The sequence below is a fragment of the Chrysoperla carnea genome, chromosome X (genome assembly GCF_905475395.1).
Source record: "Chrysoperla carnea chromosome X, inChrCarn1.1, whole genome shotgun sequence".
Lineage (NCBI taxonomy): Eukaryota > Metazoa > Arthropoda > Insecta > Neuroptera > Chrysopidae > Chrysoperla > Chrysoperla carnea.
In genome coordinates this window covers 28,986,844-29,005,826 of record NC_058342.1, presented here as the reverse complement: position 1 = coordinate 29,005,826, position 18,983 = coordinate 28,986,844, and the positions used below count along the sequence as shown (strand labels likewise).

General features: G+C 31.1%; 1 protein-coding gene across 1 annotated transcript in view; it reads right to left on the bottom strand.

Moving 5' to 3' along the window:
- Nucleotides 1–3,489: 3,489 nt before the first annotated feature.
- LOC123302256 (RNA-binding protein 24-B-like) overlaps nt 3,490–18,983 on the bottom strand; it is a 52,405-nt gene continuing 36,911 nt past the window's right edge. Inside the window, exons 4-5 of the mRNA XM_044885113.1 lie at nt 5,983–6,227; nt 3,490–3,837 (exon numbers count right to left, since the gene is read on the bottom strand). Of these exons, the coding sequence (XP_044741048.1) occupies nt 3,689–3,837; nt 5,983–6,227 (394 nt within the window). The 3' untranslated portion in view covers nt 3,490–3,688. The remainder of the gene's footprint in view (nt 3,838–5,982; nt 6,228–18,983) is intronic.

The window sequence follows — 18,983 nt, the reverse complement described above, 5'->3', positions numbered from 1 at the left end:
TTTCTTTTAATCTAGAAAGAAAATTTGATGACTAAAATACTACAAGTTTTTTTTTTGTTATTATTTTAAAAATTACTTTTCAATTGAATATTCTTAAGAAAAATAGCCAGAAATTAAAAATTTATAATTATAAAATCTATTGAAAATGAATCTAAGAAATCAATACTTCATTTAGATGATTAACGATTGATTGTAAGAGAAGCTGTGATCAGTGCCTGGGCCACGAGAAAGTCATATCTGAGTAAACGTTTTGCATCTCTTTCTAATATTTTGACTAAACATGGCAACTATTCCAGGCTCAATATAGGTAGTGTTCCGTAATATTCACCAGTAAACTGGCCAGTGCTCATGATGTCAGAAATCGACGCCATATTGTAATGGTAAAACCGGAATGACAGTGTACATGTGTTCACCGCGTGTTTGTGGCGTCTGAAAAAGACTTACTCGAATTTCCGAATCACAAGCACGGTCGGTTTATGACGTTATCAGCACTGGCCAACATACTGGTGAACATTACGGTGCTTAATACGCCATTTTTAGTCAAATATTCTAATATTTATTAAAACAAATTCCATTTCTATTATTTTATCTCTAAATGAAATATTTAATTTTATATACGACCTTAAAAATACGACGCCATGCCTATTACGCGGCCAAAGTCCTGTAGTTGATACAGCGTTGTCAGATACTCAAGCTAATCGTAGGTCCATCTATGTTTTATTATTTGAACTATATTATGATTTTTAAATTATTCTCTTTAATTTTTGTTATAAATTTATTTTGAGGTTACGTTAAAGGTAATTAATGTTTTAATTCATCCGAGAACTTTCGTAAATATTATCGGATTACAATTTACCTTGATTTAAGAGAATTTTTTTTGAGTTGGAACAATTGCAAATTTATGGCTACTTTTCTTGGATATATTTAAACAAATTTTCCAATTTATCTAAAAATTTATTTTGTTTGGATCATGCATACAAATTTTTTTATGAGATTCGTGCATGATTTTTTATTTAAAAAAACTTTATACAATAAGAATATTTTTTTAAATTAAAAATTTGTAACTAATAAGGCATTAATTAATTAAGATTAATTTATTATAATTAAATATATAAACTTAAGTAAATAATTTAAGTATCATTAATGACTAGGGAATAATTAATTAATTATATACCCATGAATTAAAATAACAGGGGGGAGAGTTTCTAAAATATATGAAAAACATTTTTATAGAGAATGATTCTTCGAAATATTTTCTTGATGAATAACTTCTTTAATTTGATTTCCATAGAAATTAAATTCATTAAAATACAAACTCCTCTCGTTATGCTTTCTTCTTGATAAAATTTGAACTTAGTAAAGTAAAACGGCTACTTTGAAACGGATTTTGGAATCATAATACTTCCTGTTCGTGTAATCGAACTTATTTGACAAAGATAGATCAATTTATTTACTTGAGATGATAATTTTTAATAAAAAAAAGACTCCTATACAATACGGAATCTCTTTTCGGTAACGAAATCGATGTCAGGCAGCTTATCTTGGATTGTACGTTAGGAAATGGCATCCAAATCCCGGGGTGTAAAATAACCAACAAAAATCTAAGGATTCCATGGCAATCAACTGTTTATCCACAGCCAGAATGAGACAAAGTCCATATATATTAGTTGCTTTTAATTCTTGCGCTTTTGCCGTACTGTTTGTTCCAAAACGGTTTAAAATTTCCCACAATCGTTTCACTCGACTGAAGAGTCATGGCAGATTGTGCGGACTTTTGTCAAAGGAGAAAATTGTCATGAAAATACTCAAGGAATCAATCTCTAAATTTTGTCACATATACAGAAGGGTGCTTCAAAAGTCACTGGATAATTTAAAAAGCAAAAAGCCGCCTTTTTTCTTGTTTTCGATTATTCTAACTTAGTTGAAGCGTTTGAATTCTGGACATCGTTCTGGGTTCTTTGAGACAATACCATAAGAAAAATTAAGAAACTACCAAGTCAAGCAAATGTTTTGGATATTGAAAATTGAAAACTTTCGATCTCCTTACGATAGTATTTAATCCCGTATTCAAGTGGAAGACTTCCTAAAAGTTCTATCTCCAGAAGACGATGTGCAAATCTCTGGAACGTTTCACTATTTTTGAATTTCTTTACTTAAGGCCAAGTTTATACGAAGGTCAAATCTTCGACTTGTGGTGTAAAACTTTTTGGACACTCATTCAGTCCCAACTTTGTAGTTCTATAATCTGCAATCTATTTGACGTATTTTAGTTTTAAATTGCCGAATGACTTTTGAAACCCTTGTAATTTAAAAACACCTATACAATGAATAGTCGCAAAAACTTCCATACAAATTATTTCATTTTCCAAAACAAAATTAATGAAAAACAATTTTCATCTTCAACATTTTATAAGATTCGTTGTCACTGTGTTTATACAAAATATAATTGCGCAAACGCAAACAATAAAATTGCGCATAATCCGTTGAAGTATGAAGTATTGGATTTATAAAAATTTCAAACTACTTTCTTATCATTTTTTCTCTTCTTCGATTAATACAAAAATTAGGAACTAGTTTAACAAATTACGATTTGACAAAAAAGAAAAATTATTCAAAATTAGAAAGATTCGGGGGGATAGTAAATATTTAAAAAGGGGATTTTATCATTTCGTGTGCGACAAGTCTTGAAAATGGATTCTGATTTAGAATTCGATTCTTTTTTGGTTGACGATTTTTTGGCGACCCAAATGTCTCATGCAGTAGTTATTGTCTAACCATGTTTACAACTCTCGACAACTTAACCTAACTTAACCTTGAAATTGAAATTAAAAAATGGTTTTCTGTCTTCGAAATCGTAAAAAACATAAAATTTATTTACTATCGCAAAAAATCGAAAGTAATTTCACTCAAATGAGCGTCTTTTATGTTCTTTCCGTTTAAATGAACATGCTCAATACTGTCTTGTAGGTATTTTTGTTAGGACCACAGACGTATCAAATAAATATAGACCGCTAATATAATTTCTTAAAATCGAAATTAAAAAAAAATATCTTGATGAATATTAGCCGCATAACACGCGGATTAATTACGTGAGCTTTCTTAATAATAGTATTGACAGTCTATATTTAATGTTAGTCTATGATTTAATACCTGGCAAAACCTTATGAGCGAAGATTGAAGTAAAATATGAGGCATAAAGATAGTGTAGATAAAAGAAATGATTTCCATGTTGCTTGAGGTTGTGGATTAAATTCCCGCTGAAATTTATATTAAAAACGATTAACTTAGAATCCTATTTAGAATCCATTATCAAAAACAAATCGTCACGGGGGCAGAAATAGATAAAAATTAATTACCTTAAAAATCTATAAATCCGTATGAATAAAATTTAAGTACAAAATTATTAAGTAATTTCTAAAAAAAAAAAATAAAATAAACCTATTCAATAGTTTAACAAAATTTGTTTAAATTACATAAGAAATTGAGCTCTAAGTGCGGAAAAGATAGCAAGACTAGCGGCGACTTAGTTTAAGAATGATTTTTTTGTTATTTAAAAAAAATATTTTGTTGTAGACACATGTTGTAAGTTTACGTCGTTGGATGGTGGTGACCCTGTGTGGTATCTTTATGAAACTATATCATTCTATTTTTTTTTTGTTAAATAATATGTGTTTAGTTTTTAGTATGTTCATTGCATTCTTGCCTCCTGGAGCGTCGCTGCTTGGGCAGCCGTTTGATAAGGTAGTGTAGGGAACGCACTTGCTGTTGCAGTCGGTAAACCAGCAGCTGTCTGTGGTAATGCCGCATATGTGTATGGTGTCATGTAGCTAGCAGCACCTAAAACATTTTAAGAAATATTTTTTAAAATTTAATTGTGTTTTGGTTTAATTATTCATAAATATTATAATTATTTAGACGAAATCTCTAAACTTTGAAATAAAGCCCCGATTTTGATGAAAATTTGGAATTAAAAATTTGGGTTTCGTGCCATGATGAATGACATGAAACCTTTTTTCATTTTCTAGGTTTTTCATAGTACTTTAAAAAGTATACGATATACTTTTTTTTTTTTTCAAAAAAGGTCAAATTTTTCAGTTATTTAACGTTAAATACTCCGAATTGCAATCGCCAATAATTCGAAAAGCATTGACTTTCCGAAATATGCATACTTAAATGACACTTTTTGATTTCATCGCTCTATCGATTACCATTGCCATTTTCAACATATATTTTTCCACCTTCTAGAAGGGATGATTACCATTCCCTGGGCAAAAGGCACCATATAACTTTTGATCTAGAGGATGAACAAATTTTTGAAATGTTGTTCAGCATAAAATTTCCAGCCGATCGATATTTTGATTGTCCCAATCTGCTATGGTAGAGTCGAAAAGGATAAAAAATAACAAAGCTACGGGCCTGACAATATTGTGTATTTTTTGCGAAACTAAAAGTTTTTCGTTTTTTTTGTTTTGTTTAATGTAGTGTTAATGGTAAGCTTTTTAAAGCTTTTTGTGCATACACTCAATAGATATAAAAAATACTTTATGGGTATTATAAATTAAGTTCAAAGCTTTTCATAGTTTTTATGTAATATGGAAAACACATCCGATATGTATGGCACAGATGGATTGCCGAATCAGCTGTTTTACATAATCGTTAGTTTTACAAAACAGTTTCGTTATGCAATTTTTTTTAAAAATAAATTCATTTTTGGCCTTAAAACTTAATTTTACGATTTTTCGGAAATGGTTGATTTTGGCGCCAGAAGTAGTGCTATTCAAAAAAACCAAAAACGAGGTGTAACAACATAAAAACCACTATCTTTACCGACTTTTTTTATTTTTGGAGTGAACCTCCTACTCGAAAAAAATCATTAAAAAATGATAAAAATGAGTATATCTGAGCTCCATGACCTTTAGTTGGCGGAAAATTGTGCTCTAGCTACAACTTTTGTCTGAAAATTTTTGTGATCTGACCCCTCTATTCAAAGCTAGACTCAAGAAAACCGAAATTTCTATGTTAAATTCAAATTTCGCGTTTAAAAAATGGTCATATCTTTTTTTCCTCACCTGTGGGAGCAAAATGGCCAAAAAATGCGTGATCTGCGCACAAAAATATTCTGTAGAAAAGTATTTTCAGCCATTTTGATTACCAGGTGACTGGTTTATTACCCATAAAACCTGATGTTTTGTAAAATAACTGGTTTGGCAATCCATTTGCGACATATATGTACATTAGCTGGGATTTTTTTTTTTAATAAGCTCAATACATTTAAAAATGTATAAATATTATAAGCGTATTACAGTATTACGAATTTAGTTCAAAGTTTTTTTTTTTTTTTTTTTTTTTTAAATTCTACATAAATGTAACATGAAAATCAAAATCTTTCACAACTTTTTTTTTAATTTTAGCGATAATTGTTAAATGTACTTTAAAACAATGAACTGAGTGACATTAAACAACTGACTGAGTTAATTGTTAAAATACCCTGTATAGACAATGTTGAATATCAGTGTTCGCATTGTTAAAATAAAAAAATAGAGAAGTTTAAAAAACAACCATGGCGGTCTTCCAGCCTTCATTTGTTCTAGGTTTTGAAAACTTTGAGTATTTTCTAGAAAACTATTTTTATTGCTTTTTGAAAATCTTTCACAAGACTCATTAGTTGAAGCTATCTACAAAATTTTCAACTCTCTTTTACTGTTTTGGAGAAAGTATTACTGGATATATACGGAAATGGGCTAATTCGATGATTTTATGACATCGAAACACCGAAAATTCGATTCAGTGATATAATTGTACTAATTTCTCTATCTATCGACTACCTGGAACTTTGAGGTGGCAACCCTACATCAACGCCTGTCATGTGAATATAGCTTTAAGAGCAAACTACTGTTTCTTAAATTTTTCATTCTATTTTAATATATACAGAATATTTAAACAATTAGTTGTGTTACTTGCAAAAAAGGGAAATAAATTTACCTGCAGCCGTTGCATATGGATAAGCTTCAAATCCGTTGGCATATTGTGCTGGATACGATGCAGCAGCGGCCGCTGCCGCGGCTGCACTCTGGTACTCGTAGAACTGTGTTGTGGCGGCAGCTACAGCGGCTGCATGACTCAATTGTGATGCTGTTGTTGGCGGTAGCGGCATTAATCCTCCGGGTGCTGGAGCTGCTGCAGCTGTTAGGTACGGTGACTGATACGCCATGTAACTAGGTGAAACGCTATAGAATGGAAACAAAACAGAAAAAAATACAAATCAATTCGAAATGTTTACTTGAAACCATCCAAAAAATTATTAAAGTATTTTTGTTTTTGGGTCATATATTAAAAGTTTCATGAAATTTTTTCACAAAAATAGGCCTTTGTCCTGATATCGATTTTAATGTATCTTTCGAGAATGATGGCAAGATCGGAAATCAAAATTAAAATCAATTGATAAACATAAAAGATGCAAAACAACTATGACAATCGCAGGTTATGACGTAATCACGTATTAAACCTCTCATATTTTCGTATTTATTGATATTATAAAAAAATTTGATTTCACACGATTTTTTGATTGGATAACGACCGTTCTTTGAGCAATAAAAAAATTTTAGGACAAAGGCCCATTATAGGTTCTGTCTAGGTAGCGTTTTAAGAAATTCCAAAGGCCCAATTGTTCGGGAAACTTATTTTGACGTGAATACGTCTATGTTTTCGTTTTAATTTCATGAACATATTTGTATGCGCAAGTGCCATCTGTTGGTGTATCAATGAATAAAATCGGAAAGTATGAAATCTACTATATCGACAATTAGTGTGTACTAATGCCATCTGTTGGTGTATTAGTGAAAGAAGTAGGTAAGTATGTAGACATAAAACTAACGACTGTATCAAGAATACACTCAAACCAGGGATTTTTTTTATTTCAAGAAATCGCGATAAAATTGCATACAAAATTCAATCCAATTTTCTATTTCCAAGGATCCCAACACTTTTTTTTTTCGTTAAAAATATACAATATTTGCTAGCATGTAAATTTGTTATTCACATGAGTTTATTTACCATTTCTGCTGAAACATCCTGTGTAGTTTATAAATACAAACCATGAATTTTTCTCCATATTCCATTAATCAAGAATTAAATTTATGTTATCTAATATTAAATCCTGTCTACCCTCCAATAAATTTAGGGATGATTATACTCAACAGATTTAAAAAAGGGGTTGTAAAGAAAAGGGGGTTAGTTATGTGACAAAAATTTCATGTTACACTCTTTTTTCAATTTTAATATATGACCCAATAATCTAAAAATTAAACATCAATGTAATACGGCAAACAGTCGTTTAGTATACAAAAAAAATTACAATTAAAACTCATTTTTTAAACGATCAAAAAAACTGTAATGAAAATCCAAGGCTTTTTAAAAAAAGACAGTGCAATTACACTAAACAAAAAAAAAAAGAAAATAAAATGAAAAATAAATAAACAAAAAAAAAAAAAAGTAAAAAATAAAATTAAAATAAATAAAAACACCAACAGCCTACAGTGAGTTCAAAAAATTTTGTTGAATTCGTCACACAAGGTCCATGTTAGAAAAAAAATTATTGTACTTTGAATAAAAGCATAGTATTTTAATAATTTAAGAACTGTCCGGCTAAAAAGTATTCCGCATGATTCTTTCGAGTTTTGGTTCCTGGTAGTGATGAACAATACCAAGATCAAGACCAATACCATAGTTATCTTGTTCCAGATCTTGACGGTTGCATCTTCATATTGGTCAAATCAAGTCTTGGTCTTTCAAAGTTGAATCTTAGTCTTGGTCTTGGTTAATCGAATTTTGCCTTTGATCTTGCATATTTTAATCTTTGTAGTCTTACTTTTAATAATCATCACAAAATTAAACAATTTCCTACATATACAGAGTGTTCTTTAATTGTCTGCAGAACTTTGGCTCTCTGAATAAGCTGAGAAAAAAAAGAAGAAAATGTTCCTCACCAAATTTGGATTTGAGTCCTTATTTAAGAGATAATTTAAACTATTGCTAAAATCCTTCATTACTTATTTTAAACAATCAGTTTGGTAAAAGTCTTGTTATAGAGTCTTGATCTTGGGCTAATAAGTATTGATCTTACAGAGCTATGTCTCGGTCTTGCAGAGTTTGATCTTGGTCTTGTTCTTATTCCTGTAGATTGTAGACCTTGGTCTTTGCCTTGCAAGACCAAGACTGCAAGACCGGGAATAATTTTGATCATCACTAGTTCCTGGTGGATTTTTTGGAAACATCGTCTAAAAGTTCTCCTCAACTTTTTAACCAAAAGCCTCAAAAGGCCCATAATCGATAATGGACCGTTTCTCAATAATTTGAACCCTATTTTTTAAACCCCGTAAAATGAAGGGTGTTGTAAGTTTGACCGCTATATGTGAGAGTGGCATCGTAGCTCCAAAACGGATTAACAAATTTTCATTTTCTTGTTTGTTTGAAAGGTAATTTAATGGAGAGTGTTCTTAGCTATATTTCAAGGAAATCGGTTCATTTTGTAAAGAACTACAATGGAAGAAATGCATTTGTCGGGGGTTTTTAAACATATTTTACATGTAAAAGCGTAATACGCAAGGTGTAACGCTCTGTCCCAATTTAGATGGGCTAGGTTGTAGTAGTGATGAGCAAGGGCCCTTAAAAAGTCGAAAAGTACGGTTATTTTTGGAAATCTTTTCAAACTAAACAGATTTTCTTGAAACATAGCTAAGAAAATAAATAAAAAGCGGTTCATTCGTTTAGAAGCTACGATGTCTTATACAGACTTACACGTTAAACCTATAACATCCCTCTTTTAATATCTGAAATTACTCGGAAATGACCCAATATTGAACGTTAATCCTGTTGAGACTCCTGATTTTCAAGTTTCAAATCGATTCATTCGGAACCAAAATCAATAAAGGATCCATAAGGAGGGTAAATATAGAAACAAATTCTGGACGCGTAATTGTGATAAATTATAACAGGGAATGGATACTTCTTTGTGTAGGCCCAATTTTTGCAAATACAAAAATTTGTAAATTTGGTTTATTAAAGTCCGTAGGATTAACGGTTTTCGAGATATCGACTGAAGTGCTCAGATTACAGCCAATTTGATAGATAATTCTAATAAAAAAAAAACAGACGCTAAAAAGTTTTGTATCTGCCCATTTCACCCATTCTTTCCACTTTATAGTTTGCTCTACCTCTTACTATTTTCAAAATATTCGACGTCCCTTATAACTCCCTTAAAAGTTTGCCTCATAACGATCTTTTGCCAAAATCTTAACTTTATGAAAATGACAGATTTTTCGCCAAGCAGTTCTTAAATTACTGAAATGAAAATTATAAAAACGAAAACAAACAAAAATATAAAACCTGTTAATTATCATGGACCAAGTTTTCCGTTATTTTAGAATACCTATAATAATGTAAAATTTGGTAATTATAAAGTCCTCAATAAAGATAGGTAATCATTATATTTACCAAATTTTATCTGATCAAGAAATCATTGTTTCTACGAAAAAACAAAAAAACACTTCAAACGTCTACGAAAAAAGTCAAAACTTAACCTACAACACGGGATTTACGTGTCAAAATGGTTAAAATTAATTTCTGACGAAATAGTATCAGAAAGCAATTCATTAGTAGGTATTTCTATTTTGTTTTCGATATTGAAGCTGTCTCGAAATCTAAAACGAGACAGATTTGTGAAAGTTAACGATTGTGTCATTCGTCTAAAATCGAATGCACGATTCAAATAATTAGAATAAATATGTGATGTCATAAATTCTTTAAAGAGAGTTTGGAACACGAGAAAGTTTATATATTTTGAACTTGAAAGAATGTCCAACAGATCTTACGAAGAAAGAAAATTTTTCACCGCAATTTGCTAAAATTCATTAATAATGGGATTTTTTTTTTTGAATTCTAGCTGTGATTATGCACACCTTGCATAGTCCTCGTAATCAAAATGGACTTGTCGTACCCATTCCTTGAATCGGTAAATTACGGAGCATCTTTCTATGGAAATAGCAGGCTCCTTTCGTTTGTTTTTACGCCAGAGTGGCTGTTATTTACTGCCAGATGGTTCAGTTCCTCGAAGCATTCATTAAACCAGTCTTCTGGTAGTCAAAATCGAGCCCGTATCAAAAAGAATTGCGAATGACTGAAAGTACTCTTCTAAGGATGATAGCAATTTAGTGAAACTCTCGCTCCTTTTTTTATCTTTGTTGTAAAAGTGCTGTAAATTTTTTTATTGATGGCTAGAAGGTGGCAAATTAGGCCCAGGGTAGTTCCATACTCATCTTGATCAATCTCCAGTTCCAGATGAGATAAAATAAATCGGCTGATGGCAAAAGTTGGGCCGTAACAGCCTATGACATTTAAATAACCTATAGTGGGCGGAAACTTGTGCGTAGGTACAGCTTTTGCCTGAAAAGTTTTTCGATCTGATGCCCCTGTTCAAAGCTAGACTCGAGAAAATCGAAATTTCCATGTTCAATTTAAACTTTGTGCTTAAAAATGTCCATATCTTTTTTTCCTCACCTTGGGGTGCAAAATGACCAAAAAATTCGTGATTAGCGCACAAAATTACCTCCTTTAAAAAGTATTTGCAGCCATTCGCAAAAAAAGTCAACAAAACCTACCAGGTGACTGGCCTACAGAGACAATCCTCGATTGAAATCTTGACGCCTCAAAGACCCGAAATGTTGCCTGCCTATTTGAGAGGATGCTAAAACATTTCGTTTTACAGACCTGAACACCTCTCAGTATGATGAAGATGTCTGATTGAAAAATCGGCATTCAACCATCGATAAGCATAAGAGGACATGCATTATTTGCAAACATAAAAAGAATCAATTATTCATCAATATTTAAAAAAAAGAATCAATTATTTTCATATTCATATAAGTAATATTAGTGTACAATAAATTTTATAGTAAATATGTAATAAAGTTTATACTTTATAGTAAAATCATTTATTATTTCATGACAAATGAATGATTTTATTACTTAAAAATTTATAAGCAAACACAATATGTATCTAAATAAGTAATTTACTATTTTACTAATATGTATAATATTATTGGGGATTGGTAAAAAATGGTAATCATCTATATTCTGTGTGTATATCTTGCTTTATTACTACCAAATGTGTTTATATACATTCATAATTTATTTATCAATAGATAGATAGGTAAAAAAAATGCTCATGAGCGGAAGATCTCCGTCACCAAAGTCATATTTCCTTGTCATTATATCTTATATATTATTTTTATACCATGAATTATATGTAATATGCAAGGTATACTAAGTTTAGTCCCAAGTTTGTAACGCTTAAAAATATTGATGTTACGAACAAAATTTTGGGATAGGTATTCATAAAATCACCTAATTAGTCCATTTCCGGTTGTCCGTCCGTCTGTGGACACGATAACTAAAAAAGGAAAAAAGATATCAAGCTGAAATTTTTACAGCGTACTCGAGACGTAAAAAATGAGGTCGAGTTCGTAAATGAGCAATATAGGTCAATTTGGTCTTTGGTCCAGAGGACCCATCTGGTAAACCGTTAGAGATAGAACAAAAGTTTTAATGCAAAAAATTCCTTATAAAAAAATAACAACTTTTGTTTGAAACATTTTTTCGTAAACATCACTGTCAGCTTACTTGAAGTAAAGAGGGCCCACAGGAAATGCCAAACGATAACGGGAAACAATTTAAATTGATAAGTGCCATAAGTATATATTTTTGGGAACAAATATTACTAAAAATATATAATAAAACTTCATATATTTATACACAATGTTTAATAAAAAATCGACTAAGAGCGTGTCCAACAAGTAGCACGTCTTAGGGATCCGTAGTCGAAAATCATAGACAATAAAGTAAATAATCAAGTGTATTATTTTGTCTAGCGTGGGAGACATATTTTTATACTATTTTTCTCCTCCCAGAATTTGTCCTTAGAGTCCAGACATTTCAGGCAATTGTGCTGCCGACGAGCTTGCTAGAAATAGCACAGGGCATCCGGACATAAGCGTTAGTAGGCGTTCGGAAATTTCAGTTGCGAACTCCAACAAGCTTCTCCGGAATGAGGATATTTTAAAAAAGGGCAATTTTAGATGTAGAAGGAAACGCACTGGCGGTATTACAAGGCAGATGTAGTCCCATCGCAGGCATTTCGCAGGCAGTACATCACGATTATTGTGGGCAGTGGGAAGATCGGGAAAATGATGTCTCATTTTCTTTATCACTGTCCCAGCTCATTTAAACCAGCTTCCAGCCTACCTTTGATGACCTCTCGTTGATGTCAATGCACTACTGTTTTTAAAAATCTTTAAATGGTGTATGGAGTTGTAGCCGGGAATGAGCTAACACTTTTTTGGTATCACAACGAATCTTAGAGTCTAAACGAGTCTCACCCCCAGGACAGACGCTCTAAATTAACCTAATCTATTAAGGGTGTGCTGTTTTTACTACGGAGCCTTTTTTAAAAGAATAACATTTTACATATTCAGTTGATTAGAAGATATGTTTTTTCTAATAGGGCACAAACACAGTCCATACATACCACATACATTTACAACCCTTCACACAAAAAGGTGCTAAAGGGTACTTACATTATATTTGAGAAATGCCACCCCTAAATCAATAAAATTATTATCATAATAAAAATGTTACATTTCATTTCAATATAGAATAATTTGATTGAAGGCAATCAAGTTGTGCTTTTTTTAAGTGCTTTAAAAAGCTTTTTTTTGTAGTTTTGATATCATATAATTTAGAATATATTCGAATTTAAAAAATCTGAAATGTTTATATTGGGTGCTTTCTTTTTAATAATTTAATACTGAATGAAAAATAAAAGTAATAAGTTACGTAATAAATTGTTTATATATCCTGAATATGTTGAAAACTGTTGAATATATAAAGTTTGGAACAAAAATTGAACTTTTCTATTTTTTACAGTCAAAATTCATATAAAAACTCATATAATACGTGCATTATTTGGGACAACAATCATGTTACTGTATATAATACTTAGACGTAGTGTGTATACTACTGATGTGTGTATACTACGTATTCGCAAAAATCAATGCAAATGTTTGGCGAATGCTAAATTTATGCAAATATTTGACAAACAAAATGAAAGTAAAGCAACTTGGTATTGTATGGCATGGAAGTTAGCGGGCCATGCTCGAGCATCGCGCCTCGAAGCAATGGTTCAGAGAACCTAGCCAAATAGACCCTTGTACTCTATCCCCGCTACACTTTTCAGTGGCTATTATAACCAACTGATGTACTGAAACCCAGGATTTGCCTAGGGAGTTTCCTAATTTCTTCTGGTTCGACTATGGCCGGACCAAACCATTTCCTTCGCTGCTGTATGAGCGCCGGGCAGTAACAGAGAAAGTGGATCGATGTTTCTTCTGAATTTTCTCCGCATTTGTTACACGCGGGAGATTGTCTTTTTCCAATCTGATGTTGGAAATTGTTCAGGTTATCATGCCCTGTGAGTAACTCTACGATGACTCTAATATCAGCTCTATTTAGTTTCAAGATCTCCCCGGCTCTGTTACCGAGCGAGTTTCCTTCACCCAACAGGCTTTTGGCGATTCGCCCTCCCTCATAGCTGGTCCATGCCTTTAATTGTTCCTTTTTCAGATTATCTCCTAATATTTTAAGACCTTCTTGGTATGGCATCCTCGGAAGCTTTTCTTGAGTGGGAGCCATGGTGGTTCCCAGTTTGGCTAGCTTGTCTCCTCTCTCATTACCGTTCCAACCAGAGGGTCCGGGGATCCAGGTAATATTGACTTTATTGTGCCTCGCCAGGTTGTTTAGACTGTTTCTAGTCTCCTTGACGAGTCGCGATGACACTGTACAGTTTGATAGCGCTTTGAGTGCTGTTTGACTGTTTGTGCAGATAGTAATCACATCATCCCTCAAATTGGTCTCTCTCTGGAATACGGTATTGTAACTGTCCAACTTTATGGATGGTTTAAATATGGTCGATATGAAATTTTAAACCTCTGTAACAATTTGCGTTTCATTTGGAAGTCGACGCTCGCATTTCGCCCTTATACCAGGATACTTTTCAATGTAACAAGCGAATATTTAGTATCCTGTGCGTCAAGCGAAGGAAGTCGCGTCGTAATCAGTCGAGTTCTCAGATTTATTTACTTGCAAAATAAATACATAAAATGGGTAATTTTAGCCTTCCGATATTTATAAGTTTCTTACGCGAAGGCTTAGTTCTGCTCAATAAACTGAATTTCGTGACCAGAACTTACAAAAAATTTATTCAAGTTGTCTTTCGAGGCGAAATCAGATTCATTTTCTTTCTGAATTTGTAGAACAACCTTCAAACCTTTTGTTTTTTTTTTTTTTTTTCAAATTAAGTGTGAAAAATTACATACAAGCAATTAAACGAATCACCTTGAAATAACCTTTACCGTATCATCTAAGTGTCCTCTACTAATTGCCTCCTTCATTACCAAAGATTCAAATCTTGATTAATTCCAAAATAATTGAGTTAATTTACGTTGAAAAAAAAATTCATTAATTTAAAATAAAAGAAAATGATTCCTCAGAAAAACTATTACTCAATGTAATAAATAATACCACACATTACATGTAATTTTTCTTGCGCAATCTCAGACATACGGTAAAAAGATTACCCAATGAATGTCTTACATGAGAATTCATAATTTCCATTCGTAGTTTTTCTATAAACAGTAACCGCCCCAACGATAATATCTATCACAAGAAAAAATTATAGGTATATGTGTATATGAAAATTTATCGATTTTCCATAATTATCCGAACAATGAAAAAAAAAGAATAATAGCTAATGAATGTCACATGTACAGTGTGTCACACTTTGAGTGAAACTGTCTTCGTATTTTAGAATAGACAAAGTGCAAATAAATTTTTTCAAATTAAAAAATATTTTTCTATTTTTTGATCAGTTTACAAAATACCATGCAACTACAAAAATATAAAAAATATTGTGTGCAAGTGATGCTTAATAAATTTTATAATATAGATATCGCTCTTCAATCATCAATACTCTAACTATAGTCGTCTCTGTTCATCAAATGATGAACTCATAATTAAATTAAAATTTAATTGTCTTAATATTTTAGATAGTTTTTTATCACACTCTCTAAATTTTTTGATATAAAAATATCCAATTGAAAAGGATCTATTTGATTCATCATTTTTTCAGCCAACTTTGAACGATAAAATAATAATAAAAAGCCCGATGATCTAGGAATTTTTGCAATTTTTGGAAACTTTGTTAATCAAAAGATGTATTTATAAAGTTTTATTGAAATCCCTAGTATTATTCAATCCTTGCATATTTACTTAATCGATTTCTCTATTCCAAAATACAATGATAGTTACACTGTAAATGATACACACTGTATAAGTGCCCTCAAACCCTTTTTCATTCCTTAATATGTTTTAGTCGAATAGATATTACCGGTAATTCATTTTTTTTTCATTATCATTAGGAAAATAGTTTTTGTATCGATTTGACAAACATTAAATGTAAAAAAAAAGCGTGTCACAAAGGTAATGTATTGGTCTTCGTATTCCGTACCAAATACCTAGTACAATTTAAGGACGTTCCCAGAAAAATGAATGTATCGAAGTATTTGAGACATACGTTTCAAATTTTGAGGATTCTGTTAGAACTTGGGAAAATTTGACGAAAATTTAATGAAACTTGGCATAGTTGTCCATTATTATATCATAATTAACCAGTTAAATTTTTAGGGGCTTTCAGAGAACTATAAATCTGAACGCCCAGTTTTGTGAAATAAAATAAAATCTGTGATTTTCCCATAAGGATCAATGTTAAAATATCTTTAAAATATTTTTTTTTTCAGTTCTCTGAAGGCCCCTAAAAATTTAACTGGTTAATTATGATATAATAATGGACAACTATGCCAAGTTTCATTGAATTCTGAATGCAAAGTCTATTACTGATAGTACTACCTTAACGAAAATGCAGAATAAATGTAAAATAAAAAATAGTTTTTGAATTTTTCGTAAAAATTATTTATTTGCGACAATTGTTTCGAACCAGTTCATAAGATTACGTTTGGAAAAAAATTCCATTGTATTTCACAATCAAATTCATTTATGACAGATCATAAATTGATTTTGTTTTAATAAATCGAATAGCCTTAGGTAAATAAAAATAATTTCAAAATAAATAAAAATGTGAAAATGTAATTGAAATGTCCTTCTTGATGACAGAAAATTATTTTTAGAATAAAAAATATTTTTAAATATTTATAAATATTATTTTTTATTTAGATAAACAATAATTTTGGAATATGTATCCAAAATAAAAATCAATTAAGTGCGGTAAATACGATTTAATAAAAAAAAAACACAGTTTTCTTGGCGCCGGCAACGAAATCATCTTTTTACAAGCTTTTAGTTAGCTTCACAGCTGTCCCGTTGTCTGTCTGTAATCAAATTTGATCCACTTCACGGTTTCCGATTGAGCTGAAATTTTGCATGCACATTAAGTTTGGATGACAATGCATGGTAAGATTATGGCGTCCTGATTTTCCCATCAATTCCACCATATTTGATATATATATACATTTTTTTAGTTTTAAATTAAAAATTTTAATAAAAAATACTTTATAAGGGACACGCTTTTATTGTACTAAAAAGTAGAAAATAATTTTATCTATGAATCACTCATACCCGACTATTAGTAAAAGCCTGAAGCGCTTAATGTCAAGAATGAATCGAAAAATAATTAGGCATGTGTAGTAAATGAGGCGTTCATATTCAATTCATTTTTGATATTTTAAATTGAGCGCCTCAAGTTTTTACAAATAGGTCGAGTATAAGGGACTCATAAATAAAATTATTTTCTACTTTTTAGTCTTTTACGTCCGAGCTTTCATATTTCCTTGTAAAATACTGACTTTTAGAGAAAGTCATTTTTCAACAAAGACGTATTATTGTTACTAGTCAACGAGCGTCGAATAAGTGAAGACAATTCTGGGGTTCTGGCGTCCAAATGACTTAAACAAGACCTAATAATAGCTAGTACTTGAATAAGGCTAAAAATAATCGTAACAATTTAATCGACGATGCGTGTTACGTACTAATCATTTCCTGGTGTTTGGTACGGAACATTTAAGTCACAAAAAAAATATATATCTGCGCCAAGGCTGTCTAAAATAATCATTTTCATTTTTATATAAAAATGCTGATTCGATTTTATAAATCGACTATAAAAAAATACATTTTAAATAAATTTCTTTTTTTCGAAATAAATTTTATTAGATAAATATCTAAATGATATTTGTCTCCTATCATTTTCTAAGAGTAGAATATTTCAAAAATATTTTTCGAAAATTTCAGATCAATCTGATGAGTATAGACTAAGAAATACAACAATTAAGAAAGCAGATTCGAGTTCTGTAGGTAAAATAAACTTAAAAAGCGTTTTTCTCGAAAAAATGTTATCCCATCCAGTGGACAATTTTTCTCAGAATGGTTATTCTGAAAAAAACAGGTACTTAAAACCACAATATCTCCAGACCGATCGAAGCTTACTTTTTTCTGCACAAATAATGGACTTTTTGTTCACAAGTTCTTTGAGTTCCCCAAAAGTTTAAAATCAAATTTTTAAATAAGCTTCGATTAAACGGAAGTAAATATGATTTATTAACGATTCCCGTTTGCGCATTTGTTTCAGATGATTCAGTACAAAATGACGATGAAATTTCCAATAACGGCCCTATTTTTATATAAGTATTTTGTAACAATCAAAAACTGTAATGTCTTCAAATGTGTATTTATTTAATTCGAAAAAATCTTGAAGGATGTATGAGCATGACCACAATGTTTGATTTAAAGACTCAAAATTTGTGTATAGGCAGACTTCTACTCAAAGAACATGTGGTTAAAATTTCAGCATAGGTATTCGTGCAAATTTTTAAGAAAAAAGTCATTGCAAATCGATATATAATACATTGGCTCTTATGGAACAATCTCAAAAAATAATTTTCAAACATCGCGATATCATAACGCACTAAATTTGCCCTAATTCCCGAGTCTTATTTTTTCAAAAAATCAATAAATTTTCTCTTTTAAATCGCTAAGATTCAAAAACTCAGTTTCAAAAAAATATATATAAACCAAAAAATAAAAATAAAATCTCACGCCACCAAAAACTACTCAAAAGAATTTCAAATTTGTTTTTAATACCAAAATGAAATTAATTTGAGAACTCTAATTATCAAAACATATCATAAACTCAACACAACATCTTTTTATAAACAATACTACTCAACAAAAACATTTTACAAGGGGTGGGGGTAGGGGGGTTGTTCATAAATATGGACAATGGGGGGGGGGGAGTATAAAAAAGATATACAAAATATTTGTATTCTTAAATTCTGTGTATTATGAAAATATATTGTGACCATTATTTAAAAAAAAAAAAACTCAAAAAGTCTCAACAAATCTTTTGTTTCATTATCTCAAAAAAGCAAGTAATACGTGTATTAAACTAGAAAACTTAAGTAGGTTTTTCACACTTAAAATATTTGGCCTCAATTCGAAGAAAATACTTAGAACTAGAAACATTTTTTTAATTGAAATTTATACAATCTCATAAACACAAGACTATAGATTCTTTATCGATGAGCTTTTGACAAGAGAAAGTTATTTACGGGTGCCAGGCCATTGGCACTATTTGCGGGTTAAAACTACTCGTGAATGAAATCATCTTAAAAAAAACCGATATTAAGAATATGGATGAAATATTATTCCTAGGCCCTGCAATATACTAGCGGCTATTGCAGGGGATTGGTTGGGATGTAAGTTTGCTAAGTATTTGAGCCTAGCAGTGTGCCATGACTACTACAGAAGCTGTCACAGTGAGGAGAAGAAAGGACAGGTGACCCTGCTCCTTTTTTTAACTTCCAGCT